The 19,700-nt window shown below is 34.0% G+C and overlaps 3 protein-coding genes across 4 annotated transcripts; 1 reads left to right on the forward strand and 2 right to left on the reverse strand.

The window, feature by feature from the left end:
- Positions 1-422: 422 nt before the first annotated feature.
- fahd1 (fumarylacetoacetate hydrolase domain containing 1) lies at positions 423-1,579 on the reverse strand. Its single transcript, XM_067372446.1, has one exon. The coding sequence runs from the start codon at positions 1,227-1,229 to the stop codon at positions 570-572; it is 660 nt and encodes a 219-aa protein (XP_067228547.1). The 5' UTR covers positions 1,230-1,579; the 3' UTR covers positions 423-569.
- A 1,115-nt stretch (positions 1,580-2,694) lies between these two features.
- Positions 2,695-10,932, forward strand: hagh (hydroxyacylglutathione hydrolase). Its single transcript, XM_067381467.1, has 9 exons — positions 2,695-2,827; positions 4,699-4,862; positions 4,937-5,001; positions 5,092-5,209; positions 5,734-5,842; positions 6,490-6,593; positions 6,698-6,799; positions 6,890-6,969; positions 10,078-10,932. The coding sequence occupies exons 1-9, from the start codon at positions 2,758-2,760 to the stop codon at positions 10,175-10,177; spliced, it is 912 nt and encodes a 303-aa protein (XP_067237568.1). The 5' UTR covers positions 2,695-2,757; the 3' UTR covers positions 10,178-10,932.
- Positions 10,933-11,277: 345 nt separating this feature from the next.
- On the reverse strand, positions 11,278-19,621 carry narfl (nuclear prelamin A recognition factor-like). 2 transcript variants are annotated; one of them, XM_067372467.1, is made up of 11 exons: positions 19,535-19,621; positions 18,201-18,296; positions 17,928-18,071; positions 17,705-17,837; positions 16,339-16,473; positions 16,117-16,235; positions 15,494-15,623; positions 15,331-15,403; positions 15,112-15,249; positions 12,578-12,735; positions 11,278-12,140 (listed from the first exon to the last, which is right to left on the reverse strand). In XM_067372467.1, exons 1-11 carry the CDS (start codon positions 19,598-19,600, stop codon positions 11,899-11,901), a joined length of 1,434 nt encoding a protein of 477 aa, XP_067228568.1. In that variant the 5' UTR covers positions 19,601-19,621; the 3' UTR covers positions 11,278-11,898. The 2 variants fall into 2 exon arrangements, with proteins under 2 accessions (XP_067228568.1, XP_067228559.1); XM_067372458.1 differs by having other exon boundaries at positions 17,705-17,840.
- Between the last annotated feature and the right edge of the window lie 79 nt (positions 19,622-19,700).

Genomic DNA, 19,700 nt, shown 5'->3' on the forward strand with positions numbered 1-19,700 from the left:
AAGTTTGAGGTCTTCGGATCAAACAGAACAACATTTGTGAGATGCAGAACAAATTGAAAGATGCTAGAACAATACCTTAATACCTTCAGTCAAGCATGGTGGAGGGAGCGTGATGGTCTGGGGTGCTTTGGAGGTGGTAAATAGGAGATTTGTACAGAGTGGAAGGGACCTTGAGGAAGGAAATTATCACAGCGCCATGCCATACCCTGTGAACAGCACTTGATTGGGGCCAATTTCATCCTACAACAGGATAATGACCCAAAACACGCCTCCAAAATGTGTCCGCTATAATTGAAGAATAAGCAGTCAGCTATATATATATATATATATATATATATATATATATATATATATATATATATATATATATATATATAGTGTGTGTGTGTAAAGACTTCAAATGCAAAAGCCTCTAAGTGCCATTTTTTTATTTAGAAAAGAAAAACATTATACAATGTTTCCCATTCAGTGATTTTGTCATTGTCAGACATTGCATTTGCATTTAAAACAATCAAAATGGTTGTGCTTTTCAGCAATTTGAGACTCAAGAATGTTCATTCTTTTTCAAATCATGTTTTTCTATCAACTGTAAATGTCATAGTCACAATGCCATCAATCCCAGCTTGAAGTTCGTCATGTTCCTGGACGCTTGACACTCCTTTAGGGGTCCCAGTGAGAATGAGATCTCCTTCTTCCAAAGAGATGATCTCACTGATGTAGTTTATGAGATATGGGATTGAAAAGATCATCTGGGATGTGCTTCCATTCTGTTTCAGGATATTGTTCACCTTCAACCACAGATTGATGCTCCCAGGGTCTGGGATCTTCTCCTTGGGAATGAAGTCACTAATGGGACATGAGGTGTTGAAAGCTTTGGCCAGGGTCCATGGAAGACCTTTGGACTTGCACTCGTCCTGAATGTCCCGAGCTGTCATGTCCAGGCATAACACGTATCCAGCCACATGGTCCATGGCTGAAGACTGAGGGATAGCAGTTCCTCCTTTACCAATGACCACCCCGAGCTCAACTTCATGGTGAAGATTGCTGGTGTAGAAGGGGACCAGAATAGGAGACCCTTCCCTAATGTAAGCAGACGGGGGCTTCAGGAAAAGCACAGGTTCGCTGGGAATTGCGTTTTTGAGTTCTTTTGCGTGATCTGCATAGTTTCTCCCGACGCATATTATTTTCCTTCCCCATTCCCAAAAGCGAGCAATATTCCTTGCGCTCATTTGGAGTCCAACACCAGCGAGTCCTGCAGCCGGAAATAAAGTGACCTTTGGTCGCTCGATAACGGAGGGCGGTGAGACACCGTAACTTACAGTACGAAAATAAAAATCTAAAGCAAATAAAACAAAGAACAATCCTATGTAATTGTCTAGAATTAAGTCAAGGAAACATTATTTGGCTTAAAAGAAGTTCATCACAATCACGAGGCCCGAAAGCGAGATCTAAAATCCTACTACGACGAAGGTTGACCTTATGAATATTAATTAGGTCTCACAAGCGTTCTTGAAATCTGTCCAATGGCGAAAGCTGCGTGATTGAATATTAAAGAGGTTTTGCTTATGGCTATCCAATGACAACGCTCGATTCTAAGGTTTATCTCGATTTATCTCCTAAGTCTCTAGCTAATTTTTTATTGCTTGCAAGGCAATCCACAAAACGGCTCTTTTATTTATTTATTTATTTATTTATTTTAAATATGGTGTTTCTTCCCTCATAATATTTGTAAATAAAATATTTTAATTTTCTTTTCTATATTTTTCTTGTTGTTTTCTTATTGTATAGACGTTCTTAATGTATTGTACTTTTATGACTCTTCAATATATATTTATGTTTTTTATGTTTTTTATTATTATTAAACAACATACAGGGGATAGATTAAATAGATTTTGAAACAAAATACAAAAAAAGATGTATAAACAAGCAAGCAAAAAATTATTTAAATATCTAAGACTGTATATATATATATATATATATATATATATATATATATATATATATATATATATATATATATATATAAAACTTTCATTTTCAGGAAATACACAGGAGGTATTATAATGAAACCATAATTTTTTTAGCAGTAGTGCAGTTTTAGCAGCTTTCTTGTTGAGCGATGAACAAAGAAAGTCATAAAATAGTTTTAGATCAATACAAAAAAGCGTAATGTTGGGCTTACAGTCAGTAACTTTACATTTATGAAGATGAAATAGGCCACAGATAGTTAGCAATTTTAACACATTGTCCATCTCCTTTGACCCTGTTTCCCACATCAAAAACAGAACATTAATTATTTCAAAAATAAAAAGTTTGCTATAAGCACAGAAAATAAGCCAGGCTACTTCTTTCCAAAAATCATTTGCATAATCACGTTCAGATAATAAATGTGGTATTGTTTCAAGATTAGAATTACAGAATGTGCATTGTGAAGAAATGTCCAACTTAAATTTAGAAAGAAAAAAGTTACATGGATAGTAATTATGAAGTATTTTATAGTAAAGTCTTTCATATGTTTTAAAAAGGCTCGTTCATGAATATTGATTAGGTCATTTGACGTGAGTTGTGAATAATTAGCCACGCCTTCACTATAGTAGGATTCGTAATACAGCAGAGTTGCGGAGCGCGCGACACTCCCTCGTACTGGATTGGTTAGACGAGGGGTCAAAGTTAAAAAGTGGGCTGATTTGCACTTTAAACCAGACTTTCTACTTCCTCCCTGTGCTGACTGTAACAGCAGACAGCTGAAGTCCTGATATGTGGTTCAGGACGCTGGCGGCGAGTGCCTGCACTCTCGGTGTTCTCGGAGCGGTCTCGCACAAATTCGGTATGTTTACCCGAGGATCTTGACTCGCGCATGATCGCAATGTCTTGTTTAGCGACGCATCCGTGTGTCAGTGCTGTCACAGGACCTTTGCTGTATTTGCAGTCAGTGTTTTGATCTAGTAAACGAACTATTCCCTATTCAGACAGAGTAGAGTTACATCATCTTAGCTGTTGACGTATGAATGTGTGAGCATGACGTGTGGTGTGTAAACATAATGCAAACATGATTAAAGTCATCATATTATATGTATATGCAACACTGTATATGTCGTGCGTTTGGAGTGACGTGATTGTAAACACTTCGTGCTTTCAGTTCATTTAAAAGTTGTAAAACCATTTAACAGATGTGTATTTGCCATACAGTATTTTGTTTATTTATTTTTTACAGTATTGCATTAAATGCAATATGGAGGGATTGACTAGACCAACATCAAAACATTGCCCAATTTGAGCATAATAGATATGCATTTTCCATAAATTATAGATAATACATTATAGATGAACACCAAGTGTTGATTTGATTATAATGCTAAGATCTCAAATACATTTTTTTTTTAAAGAAATTAAGTTTCATTCAGCTTGGACTCATTAAATTGATTAAAAATGACAGTAAAGACATTTATAATTTTAGAAAATATTTCTATTTCAGATAAATGCTGTTCTTTTGACCTTTTGTATACATCAAAAAAAAAAAAAATCTTGAAAAAAATGTATCACGGTTTTCACAAAAAATCGTAAACCGTTTTCAAATTTGATAATAAAAATAATAAATGTTTCTTGGGCATCAAATCATCATATTAAAATGATTTCTGAAGGAGCTTTGATCACAGGAATAAATGACAATTATTAAAATAGAAAACAGTTATTATAAATTGCAGTAATATTTAACAATATTACTGTTTTTACTGTATTTTTGATCATATAAATGCAGCTTTGGTGATATATTCTTTAAAATATGTTTAAATATAATTTAAAATTGTAATAATGTTTCACAATATTACTACTAATTGTAATTTCCACCGAAATACTACAGTTACTAATAGTAATTGTTATCTTAATAACGGTATAATCATAATATTTGTGACCCTGGACCACAAAACCAGTCATAAGGGTCTTTTTTTATTTTTTTTTTATTTGAGATTAATACATCATCTGAAAGCTGAATAAATAATCTTTCCATTGATGTATGGTTTGTTAGGATAGGATATTTGGTCGAGATAAAACTATTTGAAAATTTGGAATCTGAAGGTGAAAATATTGAGAAAATCACCTTTAAAGTTGTCCAAATGAAGTCCTTAGCAATGCACATCCACTCACAAAAATACATTTTTGATATATTTATGGTAGGAAATTTACTAAATATCCTACCATAAATATATCAAAAATGTATTTTATTATCCTTAATATCCTAGAAAAATCGATAATTTTGACACCCATGATACAATGTATTGTTGGATATTGCTACAAATATACCCCTGATGACTGGTTTTGTGGTCCAGGGTCACATATGAATGTAGGATCTCCTTTAAACTGAGAAGCTTTTTTTTTTTTGCCATATTGATTAATTGATTAATTTAAACATTGGGAAAATCAGGTCCATAGTAGTCACACCAGTGAAGCACAATTACAAAATGAGTCTAACCAGTTCCTCAAGAGTTTAGACAATGTCAACTACCAGCTTATGACCACAAATAACCAGCTTTTATCAGCTAGAAAATATGTAAAATGTATTGTACAGTAACTAAAATTGCAGCGACTAGTATTTTATTGGCAGCTATGTTAACCTTAGTACATTTTTCATCATGTTTTGAAATTACGAAAAGATGTTATTCAAGCTAGAACATTTCCTGATCCCGAATCTCTGTTTTGAAGTTCCTACAGCCTGGTTTCACTCCGCTCTTAGGAAGTCATCTCTGGTGGAACAGTCAGACATGAAGGTCGAACTGCTTCCTGCTCTCACGGACAACTACATGTACCTCCTCATCGATGAAGACACGAAGGAAGCAGCCATAGTGGATCCAGTAGAGCCCCAGAAAGTAAGAATATTTCACTGCGCATATTACACATCGCATTGTGCGTCCCATGGCTTCATAACTGTCATCTGTCTCAGGTTGTAGATGCGGTCAAAAAGCATGGCGTGAAGCTCAAGACTGTCCTGACCACACATCATCACTGGTAAGTCAGACCTGGGATAAAGTACAATCATTTTGTGTTATGTATGTAGCCCATGTGTGCACTACTAATATGGGAATTCATAACTTCCAGGGATCATGCTGGAGGTAATGAGAAGCTGGTGAAGCTCATGCCGGGACTGACGGTGTACGGCGGAGATGACCGAGTGGGAGCTTTAACTCAGAAAGTCACACACTACAACACTTTCAAAGTAAGTCTGGTTTATATAATATAAATACTACTGTTCAAACGTTTGGGGTCAGTAAGATTTTTTTTTTGTACAGAAATTAATAGGGTTATTCAGCAAAGAATAACCATAAAAATATATTTTTTCAACATTGATAATAATAATAAATATTTCTTGATCATCAAATCATATTAGAATGATTTCTGAAGGATCATGTGACACTGAAGACACGAGTAATGATGCTGAAAATACAGCTTTGATCACAGGAATAAATTATATTAAAATATATGAAAATAGAACACAGTTATTTTAAATTGGAATAATTTTTACAGTTTTTACAGTTTTTTTTACTGTATTTTTTGATCATATAAATGCAGCCTTAGTGAGCATAAATTGACTTAAAACAATTAAAAAATCTTACCAACCCCAAACTTTTCAATGGTAGCGTATAAACACATGTGCACAAATTGGCTTTGGATGCAGCTTAGCCAATCAGAAGCATCCGCTGTATACCGCTGGACACATTTGAGATTGTTTGATCATTCCAGGTGGGCTCTCTGAATGTAAAGTGTTTGTTTACGCCGTGTCACACCACCGGCCACATCTGCTATTTTGTAACAAAAGAAAACAGCACTGAACCACCAGCTGTGTTTACGGGTAAGACATATTTTCATACACTACCGTTCAAAAGTTTGGGTTTTAGTACATTTTATAAATGTTTTTGAAAGAATCAAATACAGAAATATAGTGAAATATTAATACAATTTAAAATAACTTTTAATATATTTTAAAGTGTAATTTATTCCTGTGATGTGATCATCTTTACTCCAGTCTTCAGTGTCACATGATCCTTCAGAAATCATTCTAATATGCTGATTTGATTCTCAAGAAACATTTCTTATTATTATCAATGTTGAAAACATTGACGTTCAATAATGTTGTTCTTTGATGAATAGAAAGTTTAGCATTAGAAAGATCAGCATTTATTCTTTTTATACATTAAAAAAAATGTCTTTACCATCACTTTCTATCAAATTAATGTATCCATGATGGATACAAATATTAATTTCTTTAAAAATGACAAAAATCGTACCGACCCTAAACTTTTGAACGGTAGTGTACACTAAGTAAGCAATAATCCTTTAGCTATTTAACAACCTTACTGATTTAATTTGCTCAATTAAAAAAAGTTCCACCTTTATGAACAGAGACTACAAAAACTATTGTGACAGTCTGACATATGCAAACTTTGTAGAACTGTATTAACAAGCCGGTTTTTCTTGTTATGTTCACATTATGAATAGGCGACACTCTGTTCGTGGCCGGCTGTGGGAAGTTTTTTGAAGGTACCGCTGATGAGATGTACAAAGCCTTGATCGAGGTTTTAGGCCGTCTTCCTCCAGAGACGGTAACAATTCCCCCATCTAAACTCAAATCTCTGTCTTTGTGCTAAACTCTTATTTTGGGTTATATGAAGTTGCATGTTCTAAACTCAGTTTCCTTTGATTTCAGCGTGTGTACTGTGGGCACGAGTACACTATAAATAATCTTAAATTTGCACGTCATGTTGAGCCAAAAAACGAGGCCGTCCGGACGAAGTTAGCTTGGGCTAAGGTGTTTAACTCTTCTTTAACATACATTTACTTAAGCTGAATATGCTGTCATTGTGCAAGTGTTTGAATAACCTTGTCTTACATTGATTAGGAAAAATACGATAACGGAGAGCCAACCATTCCTTCTACGGTGGCTGATGAGTTCACATTTAACCCCTTCATGAGAGTGAGGTATGTGAAATCATTCCCAAATATACATCAGATAGACCGTCTTGCACATTACTTGTTTGTGCATTTCACATGATCTTGACATGGAATATTGCTGATTTTAGCATGGGTTTGAACTTGGTAAAAAAAACATTATGGGACTAAAATGAAACAAATAAAATAAGAAAAAATAAAAAACTATATTTTTTTAATGAAAAAATATAGAATAATGAAACATTTTAAAATCTATATTAAAATGCTTAAAAATACAATAAAGGCATTTATTTTAAAATAAATATTGATTTTTATTTTTTGGTAACATTTTACAGTAAGGTTTCATTTGAAAACCTTATTGTAAACCATGCTTGAAAACCAGTGATCGTGACAGTAATCTGTATCTTCTGAAGCAAGAAGATAAGTTTGTTTAAGAGAAATACTAATAAACTTATAAAACATCACTTCCGGTCTGCTGTCATACGAGTGTTCGCGAGAGGGACGTTGTGAAGCGTGTGTTGTGAACTTCACGTGAGAAGTGGTGATTCTTTGTGCTTCTGCTTTACTTCTCATGGGCGCTTCACATCACTGTTTCCAATTAAAATTACGAATTTAACAAAATTGGAATATCGCATGAAACATTTGAGATTAAAGCAGCATTTCCATCCCATGTGTTCAAGAGAGCAAAATCGTCACTTCCTGGTAAATTTGCACAAAATATCTGTAATAAAAATTTAAATTTGCTGCATTCAGGGAAGAAGCTGTTTTTTTTTTTTCTTCTTTTTCTTCATCATAAATAACAAGTCTCAGAGCATGCCAATGAAAAGCAATAAACGCGTGTTATCTTGTGTTCGGATACTGGTGTTTGTGAATGCAATCATGTGAGACACTTCTGGGAGGGAATTAAACCAAATAATTCTGACACACTTTAGCTCAGGTGTTTCAAAACGATCAAACCAACATCTGAGTTACTGTGCGATGAAACTGGATAACTGGACTAATCAACGGATCAATCACAGCAACTGTTGAGGCGAAGTCACGTGAGTTCTTTGTTGCGCATCGAGGGATTTAATCGGTAAATGCATTTCCATCGTACTTTTTGTGCAGGTCTTCTTAAAAAAATTTTTCTTAATTTTTATGTGCATTTTTAGAATTTATGCACATCTTGACATTTACGTTCAGCTTTTTTTGTTTTATTTTTTTTGCCCTAGAATTGAAAATTGAATTTACCTCAGCATAGTTGAATAACAAGAGTTCAGTACATGGAAATGACATACAGTGAGTCTCAAACTCCATTGTTTCCTCCTTCTTATATAAACCTCATTTGTTTAAAAGACCTCTGAAGAACAGGCGAATCTCAACATAACACCGACTGTTACGTAACAGTCTGCATCATTAATATGTATGACCCCAATATTTGCATATGCCAGCTCATGTTCAAGGCATTACACAAGGGCAGCCAGTATTAATGTCTGAATCTGCACAGCTGAATCATCAGACTAGGTAAGCAAGCAAGAACAATAGTGAAAAATGGCAGATGGAGCGATAATAACTGACATGATCCATGATATCATGATATTTTTAGTGATATTTGTAAATTGTCTTTCTAAATGTTTCGTTAGCATGTTGCTAATGTACTGTTAAATGTGGTTAAAGTTACCATCGTTTCTTACTGTATTCATGGAGACAAGAGCCGTCGTTATTTTCATTATTAAACACTTGCAGTTTGTATAATTCATAAACAACTTCATTCTTTATAAATCTCTTCAACAGTGTGTAATGTTAGCTTTAGCCACGGAGCATACTATCAAACTCATTCAGAATCAAATGTAAACATCCAAATAAATACCATACTTGCGCGATTAGACATGCTGCATGACGAACACTTTGTAAAGATCCATTTTGAGGGTTATATTAGCTGTGTGAAGTTTATTTATGCAGTGTTTAAGGCAAGCACAAGCTCCGTGGGCGGGGAGCATGAGCATTTAAAGGGGCCGCAGCCTGAATCGGTGCATAGTTAATTATGCCCCAAAATAGGCAGTTAAAAAAATGAATTAAAAAAATCTATGGGGTCTTTTGAGCTGAAACTTCACAGACACATTCAGGGGACACCTTAGACTTATATTACATCTTTTAAAAAGATGTTCTAGGGCACCTAAACATACATAAAAATAGGTGAATGGAAACATAGCTTTGACATTTTTCAAAATCTTAGAGCCAAATTTAGCAACTTCTTGGACAAACCTTATCTAGATTCCGTGAGTCGCCCACTAATCTATATTTATATTGATATAGCTCAGTGGACGCGCCAGTATGATGTCATCTAGTGACATTTAGTGACCAGTTTTAGCTACTTAGCTACTACTGAACACAGCAACACTCTTACACATGCCTATCTTTGTGCTTCAGTAGACAATGATTGATGCACTGGTGTTGTATGGAGTACTGTCACAATTGCTGGTTTTCAAGCATCAAACGAGCGGCCAATGCCATTATATGGACTTTTTCTAAAAACCTTAGTTTGTAGCAGAGAGTAGCCAGTGAATCAAACGCGTTCTGTAGAGCAGTTTGTCCGTTTAGGTCTACTGTAGAATGTTGGCGCAAAATGGCGACTTAACATGTAAGGGGACCCGCGGTGTATGTAGATATAAATGACTCATTCTAAGGTAATAAAAACATAATGGTTCATCATGTAAGGTCTTTACACACCACTGAAAACATATTTATGTATATTATATTGCATTTCTGTCAATAGATCCTCCTAAAATTTACACACTGCACCTTTAAAAACAATAAAGACAATAATTATTACTTTTTGGTAACACTTTACAATAAGTTACGCTAGTTAACATGAGGTAAAGATCAAAAATTCTACAGCATTTGTTAATGTTAATCTTAGCATTTACTAATAAATTAAGGTCAAAAGTTGTATCTGCTAACATAAGTTAATGCTCTGTGAACTAAAATGAACGTTCACATTTTCTTAGCCAATATCAACAAAGGTAAAAAAAAAAATGCTTTAAAAATATATTTCTCATTGTTAGTTAAAGCATTAACTAATGTTAACAAATGAGAACTTATTGTAAAAAAAAGTTACTAATTTTAATTTACTAATTTCCTCACGTGTTTGCACTACAGAGAGAGGTCCGTACAGGAGCATGCTGGGACCAGTGACCCGATTGAAGCCATGAGAAGTATCCGTAAGGAGAAGGACAGCTTTAGAGTCCCGAAGAACTGATCTTTTGAGCTTTGTCTTTGCGATGGCCATCACCGCTACGCTTATCTCAGCTCATCGTTTCTCTAACAATAGCAGGACTCTGTTGGTATTTACATACGCTTCGTTTATAGCAAAAGCACAATTTTGGGCAGTGTATCGTCTTCGATGAGCAATACGCAGGATTGTTAACCTGTAAAACAATGTATTTAAATCACTGTTACAAGCAATAGATCAAAATCAGATTTTATTTTGAATTTTTCATCATTGAAAGAATACATGTCGTTGATTTGCATTAAAAAAAAATACAGATGTACTAAGTCTGTGTTGTAGGCCAAATTGTATTTACGTAAGCTTGCGTAAGTTTTATTTTGGGGAAGATCCAGGCCATGTCTGAACTAATGTTGTGTGGTTAAATTATAGTTTTATTTCAAAATGTTTCGTCTTAATGTGCAATGTTTTATTTTGTAAATCAAAAAGACTTATTTTTAAGATGTTATGGCAATGTTAACAAAGCGAGGTGTTCCAGCAAAATTTTATTTGGTGTGTTTTAATGTCCTAAGAAAACTGCATTTGATTTAATTGCGTTTATTTTGATGTTATTGAATGATTTTGAATGTAGAAAATATTCAACACTGCATACTGGTTTCAGCTTTTCGTCTTGGTTTAGCTCATCCAGTTATTGTTTATCAATCTTGCACTAGTTATCAAAAGTAACTATGAGAAAATGTAATTATGATCATAGTGTTCAAACTGAATAAAGTCTTAATATAAATGTACGCAGCTGTTTTTTTTTTCTAGAAATGCAGCTACACATTCTCTTGATGCAGTTTTATTACCCGCTTTGTATGAAACAATATTAACTACTAATTATAAAATACTAATTGTTCTTTTAACACTAAAGGTCTAACAGTCCTTATTCAACTTTATCATGGTATAACATTTAAATAAATGTATACCATAATTCAAGGTTCATAATACCATTTTAAATACCATGTTACACAAATGAAAAATTAAATTATTCCTGTTCTGTGCAGGAATAATTTAATACAAAGGTATTTGTTGTTTTAAAAATAAAATTGAATCACAAATTTGAGTAAAATATATGAATAGTTTAATTCCTCAATAAATATAATTACATTCATGGAACGATTATATACATGGCAACATGTGATCATATTTTTATTATCACAAATCAAAATGTATTCTCAAAAACGACAATGAATTTACAAAGAAACTAAATGAAACAATAATGAAAGAAAAATTGGGAACAATATTTCAATAATGTTCATTTTTTTACAATAAGGTTCCTTAGTTAATTAACTAACCATGAGGAATACATTTGTTAATATTAATAAAAATACAATTGTTTAATTTTAGTTCACAGTGCATTGACTAATGTTAACCTATACAACTCTTGATTTTAATTAAGTATTAGTAAATGTTGAAACATTAATAAAGATTAATAAATGCTGCAGAAGTGCAGTTCATGTTATCTAATGTAGTTAACTAATGTTGACTAATGAACCTTATTGTAAAGTCTTACCAAAATAATCCAAGGCAACATTCATGAACAGAAAAAAGGCTTATAAAGGTCAGTTTGATATGTAATCTGAAGTCAACGTTCTTCAGCAGATATCTGTTTATCTGATGTAGTTTCAAATGTACTTTAAATATTGACTTAACGCACACAGAAAGGAAGAAATATAACAATATATTTGGTTCATCAGAGTCTTAGCAGCTCCTCACCACTTTATACTGAGGCCACTAGTGTTTTTTTCTACGGCGTGGTACTGCGTGTGCAGTAACTGTCGGGCTTTCTCCTCTCCCATGCTCTTTAACCAGCTCTGATAGAGTTCAGCCACTCGCGAGTCCTCCTCTGGCACTGAGGTGCGTTCACCACGGTAAAGATCCTCCACCTGCTGCAGCAACTCTTTGTTGGATTGATCTGACGAAGGCTTGAGCTGACCGCCGCCGTTAAGGCATCCTGTAGGATTCAATTAAATGTATTATAGCAGACTTGGCTTATGCAAGTTTAGAATAGATATTATTCAAGAGAACAGCATCAGAAGATTATATCAACGACATGGTCTTGAGGCCCAAAGAATTACACTCTATGGCGTCAAAATACAGCATTAAATTAACTATTGAAAAAAAAATATTAAAGACGACCTATTAGTTTTTTTTTCCATTTTCATCTTACTTTAGTTTTAGTTTAATATGGCCTCTTTAAAAAATATAATAAAAAAAATTTATTACAAAATATAACTATAAAAAGGAAAATTTTCCTTCAGTGATGCTAACTGCAGTGATTTTCCCAGTAGAGGTCATACGACATGCGTTGAGAGGTATGCAACACATTACACGAAGTTTATGAATGATACAAAAAGATGGTTTTCAAGGACTAGAGATGTAATTTCCTACCTGACGGACATGCCATTACTTCTACAAAGTGGTAAGGTGATTTCCCTCGTTTCAGCTTCTGTACCAGATTCTGAATGTTCCTGAAGCCGTAGACGGCAGCAAACCGCAGCAGAACTTGACCATCCTTCTCTAGAGTGACTTCCTGGAAGTCCTTGTTTCTGTTTGAAAAAAAAAAAAAAAGAGACAAATGAAATGTACCTTACGAAAAAAGTACTGAGGTGCTACCACGGTACTACCAGAACTTGCCATGGTAGCACCATGGTACTTTTGGAAGAGTTTTGAAAGTTTTATTGGAGAACAAACACTTATTAAAAACAGTCTTTTTAAATAAATAAAATGTGACAAGCAATGCATATTATTCCTTATAACAGTTCTCTGGTAGTTCCATGGAAAAGGTATCAGGGTATCTTGTTAACATCAAGGAACATTGATACCAAGGAACTTCATGATTATCATATTATCATATTCATATTTACATTTTGTTCCAGTGTACTTTAAATAATACCATGGTATTCCATTGTTGCTACAATTTCTGACCAATTTCCATTCATAAAATTGTTTTAAATAGTTATTTTTAAAAATTATTTTATACACAATGTCTTAGATAGAAATTACTTCTAACTAATTTAGTAGTATTAATTTAGTAATTAGTAAACTGGAAATGACTAGGTAATTTCTTTCTAATAATTAAAGCTGCAAGCAGCGATGTAAGGGCCTTTGCACCCGGGCTCACCACCACTCGTTGGTCTCAGAAAAACAGCGAACAGTGGGCGACATGCATGTAAGCGAGTAAATACAGGGAAAATATTGCAAAGTCATTTCAAAGTGCCACACTTCCTGCTGCAAACAGGTGGCACTTTGACTATAACTGAATACTGCCATGTAGATGTCTTCAGGCCAGGACTGTTATCAAACATGTGAAGTTTGGGGCAGATCGGACATTGTATGCCAGAGTTACAACAACTTCCTGTTTCATGGTGAAACATTGAAATTTGTCAGGCCACCACAGACACGCCCCTTAGTGAAAACTCTAGACCTTCGCAATTTAACGTTGCAAAGGCCTTTAGATTAGACTGACCAAATATGACCTTGATCTGATTAAAGCTCCAGGAGTAGTTCGTTAAACACCTGGAAATGGCAAATACTGCACAAATTTTGCAAGAAAAAATTAAAATATCTGACTTCCTGTTGGTTTTCAGATTTCACTCCAAGAGACTTTTTTGTAGGTATTAGGCTGTACCGAATTTCATACCTGTACGTGAAACGTAACGTGCCCTAATTACCTTCAAGCAGCATAACTGTAAAAAATATTGGCTATAGAAATTTCCACTATATTACCATGAACTAAGGTTGTTATTATTTTTATTAATTTTGACTTTTCCAGACCTGAAAAAATGCTCTCAAATTTCTAGGATTTCCTGATGGAACATTTATTAATTCCAAACTATCTAAACCTTAATATGAATATTTATTATTTTGGTAATACTACTTTAGAAATCAAGTGTATATACTACCATTCATAAGTTTGGGTTGGTAACATTTTTTAATGTTTTTGCAAAAAGTCTCTTCTGTTCACCAAGGCTGCATTTATTTGATCAAAAACACTGTAGAAACAGTAAAATTGTGAGATATTATTACAATTTAAAATGACTTATCTATGGGAATATATTTTAAAATATAATTTATTCCTGTGATGCAAAGCTGAATTTTCAGCATCATACTCCAGTCTTCAGTGTCACATGATCCTTCAGAAATCATTCTAATATGCTGATCTGCTGCTCAAGAAACATTTAATGTGTACAATTATACAAAATATTTGTGTATTATATTTTTTTCAGGATTATTTGATGAATAGAAAGTTAAAAAGAACAGTGTTTCTCTGAAATCTAATCTTTTGTAACATTATAAATGTCTTTACTGCCACTTTTGATTGATTTAATGCATCCTTGCTGAATAAAAGTATTCATTTCTTTAATTTCTTTTCAAAAAAATAAAAATAAAAATAAAAATTCTTACTGATCCCAAACTTTTGAACGGTAGTGTATATAATGTTACAGAAGCTTTGTATTTCAGATAAATGCTGTTCTTTTGAACTTTCTATTCATCAAGGAATCCTGAGAAAAAAAAACTGTTTTCAACATTGAAAATAATCATAAATGTTTCTTGAGCATCAAATCAGCATATTAGAATGATTTCTGAAGGATCATGTGACACTGAAGACTGGAGTAATGATGCTGAAAATTCAGCTTTGCATCACAGGAATAAATTACTTTGTCAAATATATTTAAATAGTACACAGTTATTTTAAATTGTAATAATATTTCACAGTATTACTGTTTTTACTGTATTTTTAATTAAATAAATGTAGCCTTGGTGAGCAGACGAAACTTCTTTTCAAAACATTAAAAATCTTAGTGGTTCCAAACTTTTGGACTGTACTGTATGTACATATAAAAAAAGACTGACCCCCAACCTTTTAAATATTAGTGTACAAATAAACCAGTTCTGGGATCTTTGTAACAGTTCAGACATACTTCATTGTCTTGTATGTGAGTTCATCTACTTCAACCCCAAACAGCTGTTTGGCGGCATGTTTGTAGATGTGATGAAGGTATCCTCCAGATCCACTTCCTGCGTGAGTCAGCAGCTCCTCCCCACAGACGTTACTGAACCTAAAACACACATTCATGTATGACACAATTTCTATTAAGTATTAATACTATTGGTTTGACTGGCAAACATAAAGAACTCACATTGTGTCTAAAGGGGCCAACTCCACATCTCTCAAGGACACATTCTCCTCTTCCAACATCTTCAGAACTTCTCCTGTGAACCAAACTCTTACAAGATGAGGGACTGAGCCTCGTTCTTGTAGTTCATGTTTGTTCATGTTTTAATGTTGTTAGATTCACTCACCTGAAGTGATAACACAGTCCACCTCTCTGGTCTCGTGCTCACTGAGGTAGAAGTCTGGTCTGGAAGCCTCTAGTTTCTTATCATAGCAGGGCATCACGGTCACATGATAGATTTTCTGTGGTGAAATACCCTGTCAAAGCATAAGATGGAGAACAAAATTAATTTTAACCTTGATTTGTAAATTAAATTAAGTGAGACTCACTGTTAACGTAACTGCAAAATATTTACAGGATGCCTGTCATTTTATTTACTTTGATTTCTAATGCTAATATTCTATGTAAATAAAGGTGTGTGTTCAATAGTAGTGTGTGTTCAGTAGATTAGCCTTTTCTGTGGTACCGACTCTTGTGAAAGCTGCAAAACAAAAGGCTTTACATGTGCAGCATGGCAGAGGCCAAAGCAGTTTATAATCAGTTTAAGTGCTTTTTACAATAAAGTTAAGCTACAATGAAACAATTTAAAGTTATAAATTATACAGGCATAATGCAATAACTTTTATCTCTATTGTGACCCTCAACATTTAAATCAAAGTCCAAAAATAATTCAAAAAAAAGGTTTTTAATGTGGGACAAAGCATTGTGGGCAGTTCCTCCCTCTCTGAACAGAAGTTCATTGTTTAGTACCTTCTGAGAGGCAAAATAGCCCTTGACTAGAGAACCCATTATCTGCTGGGGCGATCGCGTTGTGCTGATGTACGGGATGATGAATTCACCATGAGTCTTCTCAGCATAACAAATCCACCCTGAATGAAATACAGGGAATAAATCCATGTTGGACCCATAATAAAACACACTACCATGAATATGTTAGAAAATACTGTAAAGAACAGATTGAGAAAAGACTACCTGGACAGGCAGACGCCAGCATTGGTAGGGCCTTCTTGTCCACTTCCTTGCGACTGAATCGCTCCAGAAACTCCCTCTGGCTTTCTAACAGGCTGAAAGAGCGACTGAAGCTGGTGTCAAAGACATGATGGACACCTGAAAGATCAGTATGGCATTTCCATTATCGCAGTACACAGAGGTGAGTACACATTGTGACAATTTGTCACAATTCAGACTTTTTTCTTACAACTTGGACTTTTCTTCTCACAATAGCTTGCAATTGTAAGGTATAAAGTACTAATTCTGAGTTTCGCGTAATTTCAACTTTTTTCCTCATTCTGATTTTACATTTCACAATTCTGACCTTTTTCTCAGAATTCTGAGATTACATTGCGTAATCCTGACTTTTTCTTGTAATTGTTTCCATCTCATAATTCCGCAATTTTTCTTGTAATTCTGAGTTTCCATCTCATAATTCAGACTATTCCCTCCTAATTCTGAGTTTCCATCTCATAATTCAGATTTTTTCCCCTGTAATTCTGAGTTTACATTTTGTAATTCAGACTTTTTCCCCTCCTAATTCTGAGTTTCCATCGCATAATTCTGACTTTTTCCTGTAATTCTGCACATATATATTCTGAGTTTCCATCTTGTATTTCTGATTTTTTCCTTGTTATTCTGAGTTTCCTCTCATAATTCTGACTTTTTTCCTATAATTCTGAGTTTCCATCTCATAATTAAGACTTTTTTCCCAGAATTCCGAGATTCCATCTTATAATTCTTTCTTTTTTCTTGTAATTCTGAGTTTCCATCTCATAATTCAGACTATTTCCCTCCTAATTCTGACTTTCCATCTCATAATTCTGACTTTTTTCCTGCAATTCTGACCATACATATCGTAATTCTGACTTTTTTCCCAGAATTCTGAGTTTCCATCTTATAATTCTGACTTTTTTCCTGCAATTCTGACCGTACATATCGTAATTCTGACTTTTTTCCTGGTGATTCTGAGTTTCCATCACATAATTCCAACGTTTTTCACCTAATTCTGAGTTTAAATATCATAATTCAGACTTTTTTCTTGTAATTCTGAGTTTCCATCTCATAATTCTAACTTTTTTTCTCAGAATTATGAGTTTACATCTTGTAATTTAGACTGATTCTCAGAATTCTGATCTTGCGATTTTATTTCAGCCACAAAATAAAAAAGGTTATTGTGAATTTTGATTCATCATTCTGACTTTATATTTTACAATTCTTAGAATTATAAGAAGGAAAAAAACAGAATTGTGAGAAAAAAAGTTCCTTTTTTTCTTTTGTGGTGTAAATAAGCTTGCATAAGGAGAACGTGTTTGACTGGTCAGATGAATTGCGGCCTCCAACTCGCCTAAATTTTTCAGGAAGCTGGTTAGTCTGCGGGCCACTTCACTGCTGTTGAGACCGTAATGTGCTGCTAGAGAGGCTCTTGACTGAGGCGACACAGACACCACCACCACCTTCTGCTCACTACTGCTAACCTGCTGCTGAGAGACACAAACATGTTTTTAGGTGAACTATTCACTTGGAGCAAAAAGTTAAATGCAGCTGAATGAGTGTAATGTCCTGAACACCTTATTATGACGTAGCACACGGTACAGTTCCTCATGACTCTGCTGGGTGATAAGGACACTTTCCGCAGAAGTGATGCAGCCACTGCAAGCAAGACAGTCGTTCAAAGTAATCTTCGCTTTCTCCAGCTTTTGCTTTTGACCATCCTAGGTAACAAGCATATATTCAACATAAATATCAAAGGTGACAAATCAAAAACATACTTTGGTTTTTGCTATCAAACGAAACTAGAAACAACTCCACAATACTGACTCAAAATAAAATGTGTTACTTACCTGATGGACCTGAAAATAACTGCCATCATCTTCTATCTGGATTTTAGCCACAGATTTGCCCTGTTTCTTTTCCACCTTTACAGGCTTCACACATTCCTGATAAATTAGTGGGTAAATTAGTTAACATCAGTGAAATTATATTCTGGTATATATTATCACTCAAATGTTAAGGGTCGAAAAGATTTTTACGAAATTAAACACTTTTATCAGCTAGGGTGCATAAAATTTACCAAACATGTCAGTAAATACATTTATAATGTTACAAAAGATTTGTTTCAAATAAATGCTGTTCTTTTCAAATTTCTATTCATCAAAGAATTTTTTTAAAAAAAGATCATGGTTTACATATAAAATATTAAGCAGCACAACTGTTTTTAACATTGATAATAATAAGAAATGAGCATCAAATCATATCAGAATGAATTCTGTAGGATCATGTGACACTGAAGACTGGAGTAATGATGCTGAAAATTCAGCTTTTTCATCACAGGAATAAATTAAAATATATTCAAAACAAAAACTGTTATTTGAATTGGTAATAAAACAATATTACTATTTTTTTTTTTTTTTACTGTATTTATTAATCAAATAATGGACTTGTTTCAAAAACAATTAAAAAGTTTTCCAGACCCCAAACTTTTGAATGGTAGTGTACATAAAGTGGCCCCAAAAAGTTTTTGGACAGTAAGGTCATAGTTAAAAATGTATAACTTTGATTGCTTTAGATGACAAATACTGTATGTGATATATCAAACCAAGTGTAATCGGCAATGATTTTTAATTAACTGATGTGCCAGTAACTTTTAGTGCATGACAAAAATACATTTTGAATAGAATATAATACCCAACAAACGTGTTTTTGTCAGCTTTAACTATTAACTATTTAGCTATTTTTGTTTTTTCTTAGAAATAAACCACTTTGTTGACATTTTATCCAATGCCGTGACATTTAAGTGTGTCTGAAGTCTAAAAAAAAAAAAAAAAACGTTTTAGGGCCACAGTACATTCATTTTATATAGTTCACTAGGTTTTAGACAATCACTTTCTGTATCTGATCGTGCAAATAATGTGGACCCAACCTCAGGAGCTGGAACTAAGCAAATGTTCTTGATCATTAGCATTTACAGTATCTACAAGACTCAAAAACAACACTTGTCAGAAACGTGTCACTTTTAGAAACTGTATAGTTATCTACACAATGTTACATCATGTATCTTTTGGTCAGCTGACCGGTGTTTTTCCCCCCTAACATATTCAGCTGATATAATGCAAATGCGCTGAATTAACAGAAATGTGGCTGCTTTTAATGTTACAGACAGAAACAACTATTAAACCTGAGACGGAGTGATAAAATCATCCAGATCCGTGAGCTGAAGCACACCGCTGAAATGCGACGCCATTGCTTTCACTGCTACCCAAGTGATGCCTCTGTGATGTGGTTGGTAGAGCTCTGTGAATGACTTCTAAACTCTCCAATCATGGACCGCCTGAAAGAGGCTC

The sequence above is a fragment of the Chanodichthys erythropterus genome, chromosome 3 (genome assembly GCF_024489055.1).
Source record: "Chanodichthys erythropterus isolate Z2021 chromosome 3, ASM2448905v1, whole genome shotgun sequence".
Taxonomy (NCBI): domain Eukaryota; kingdom Metazoa; phylum Chordata; class Actinopteri; order Cypriniformes; family Xenocyprididae; genus Chanodichthys; species Chanodichthys erythropterus.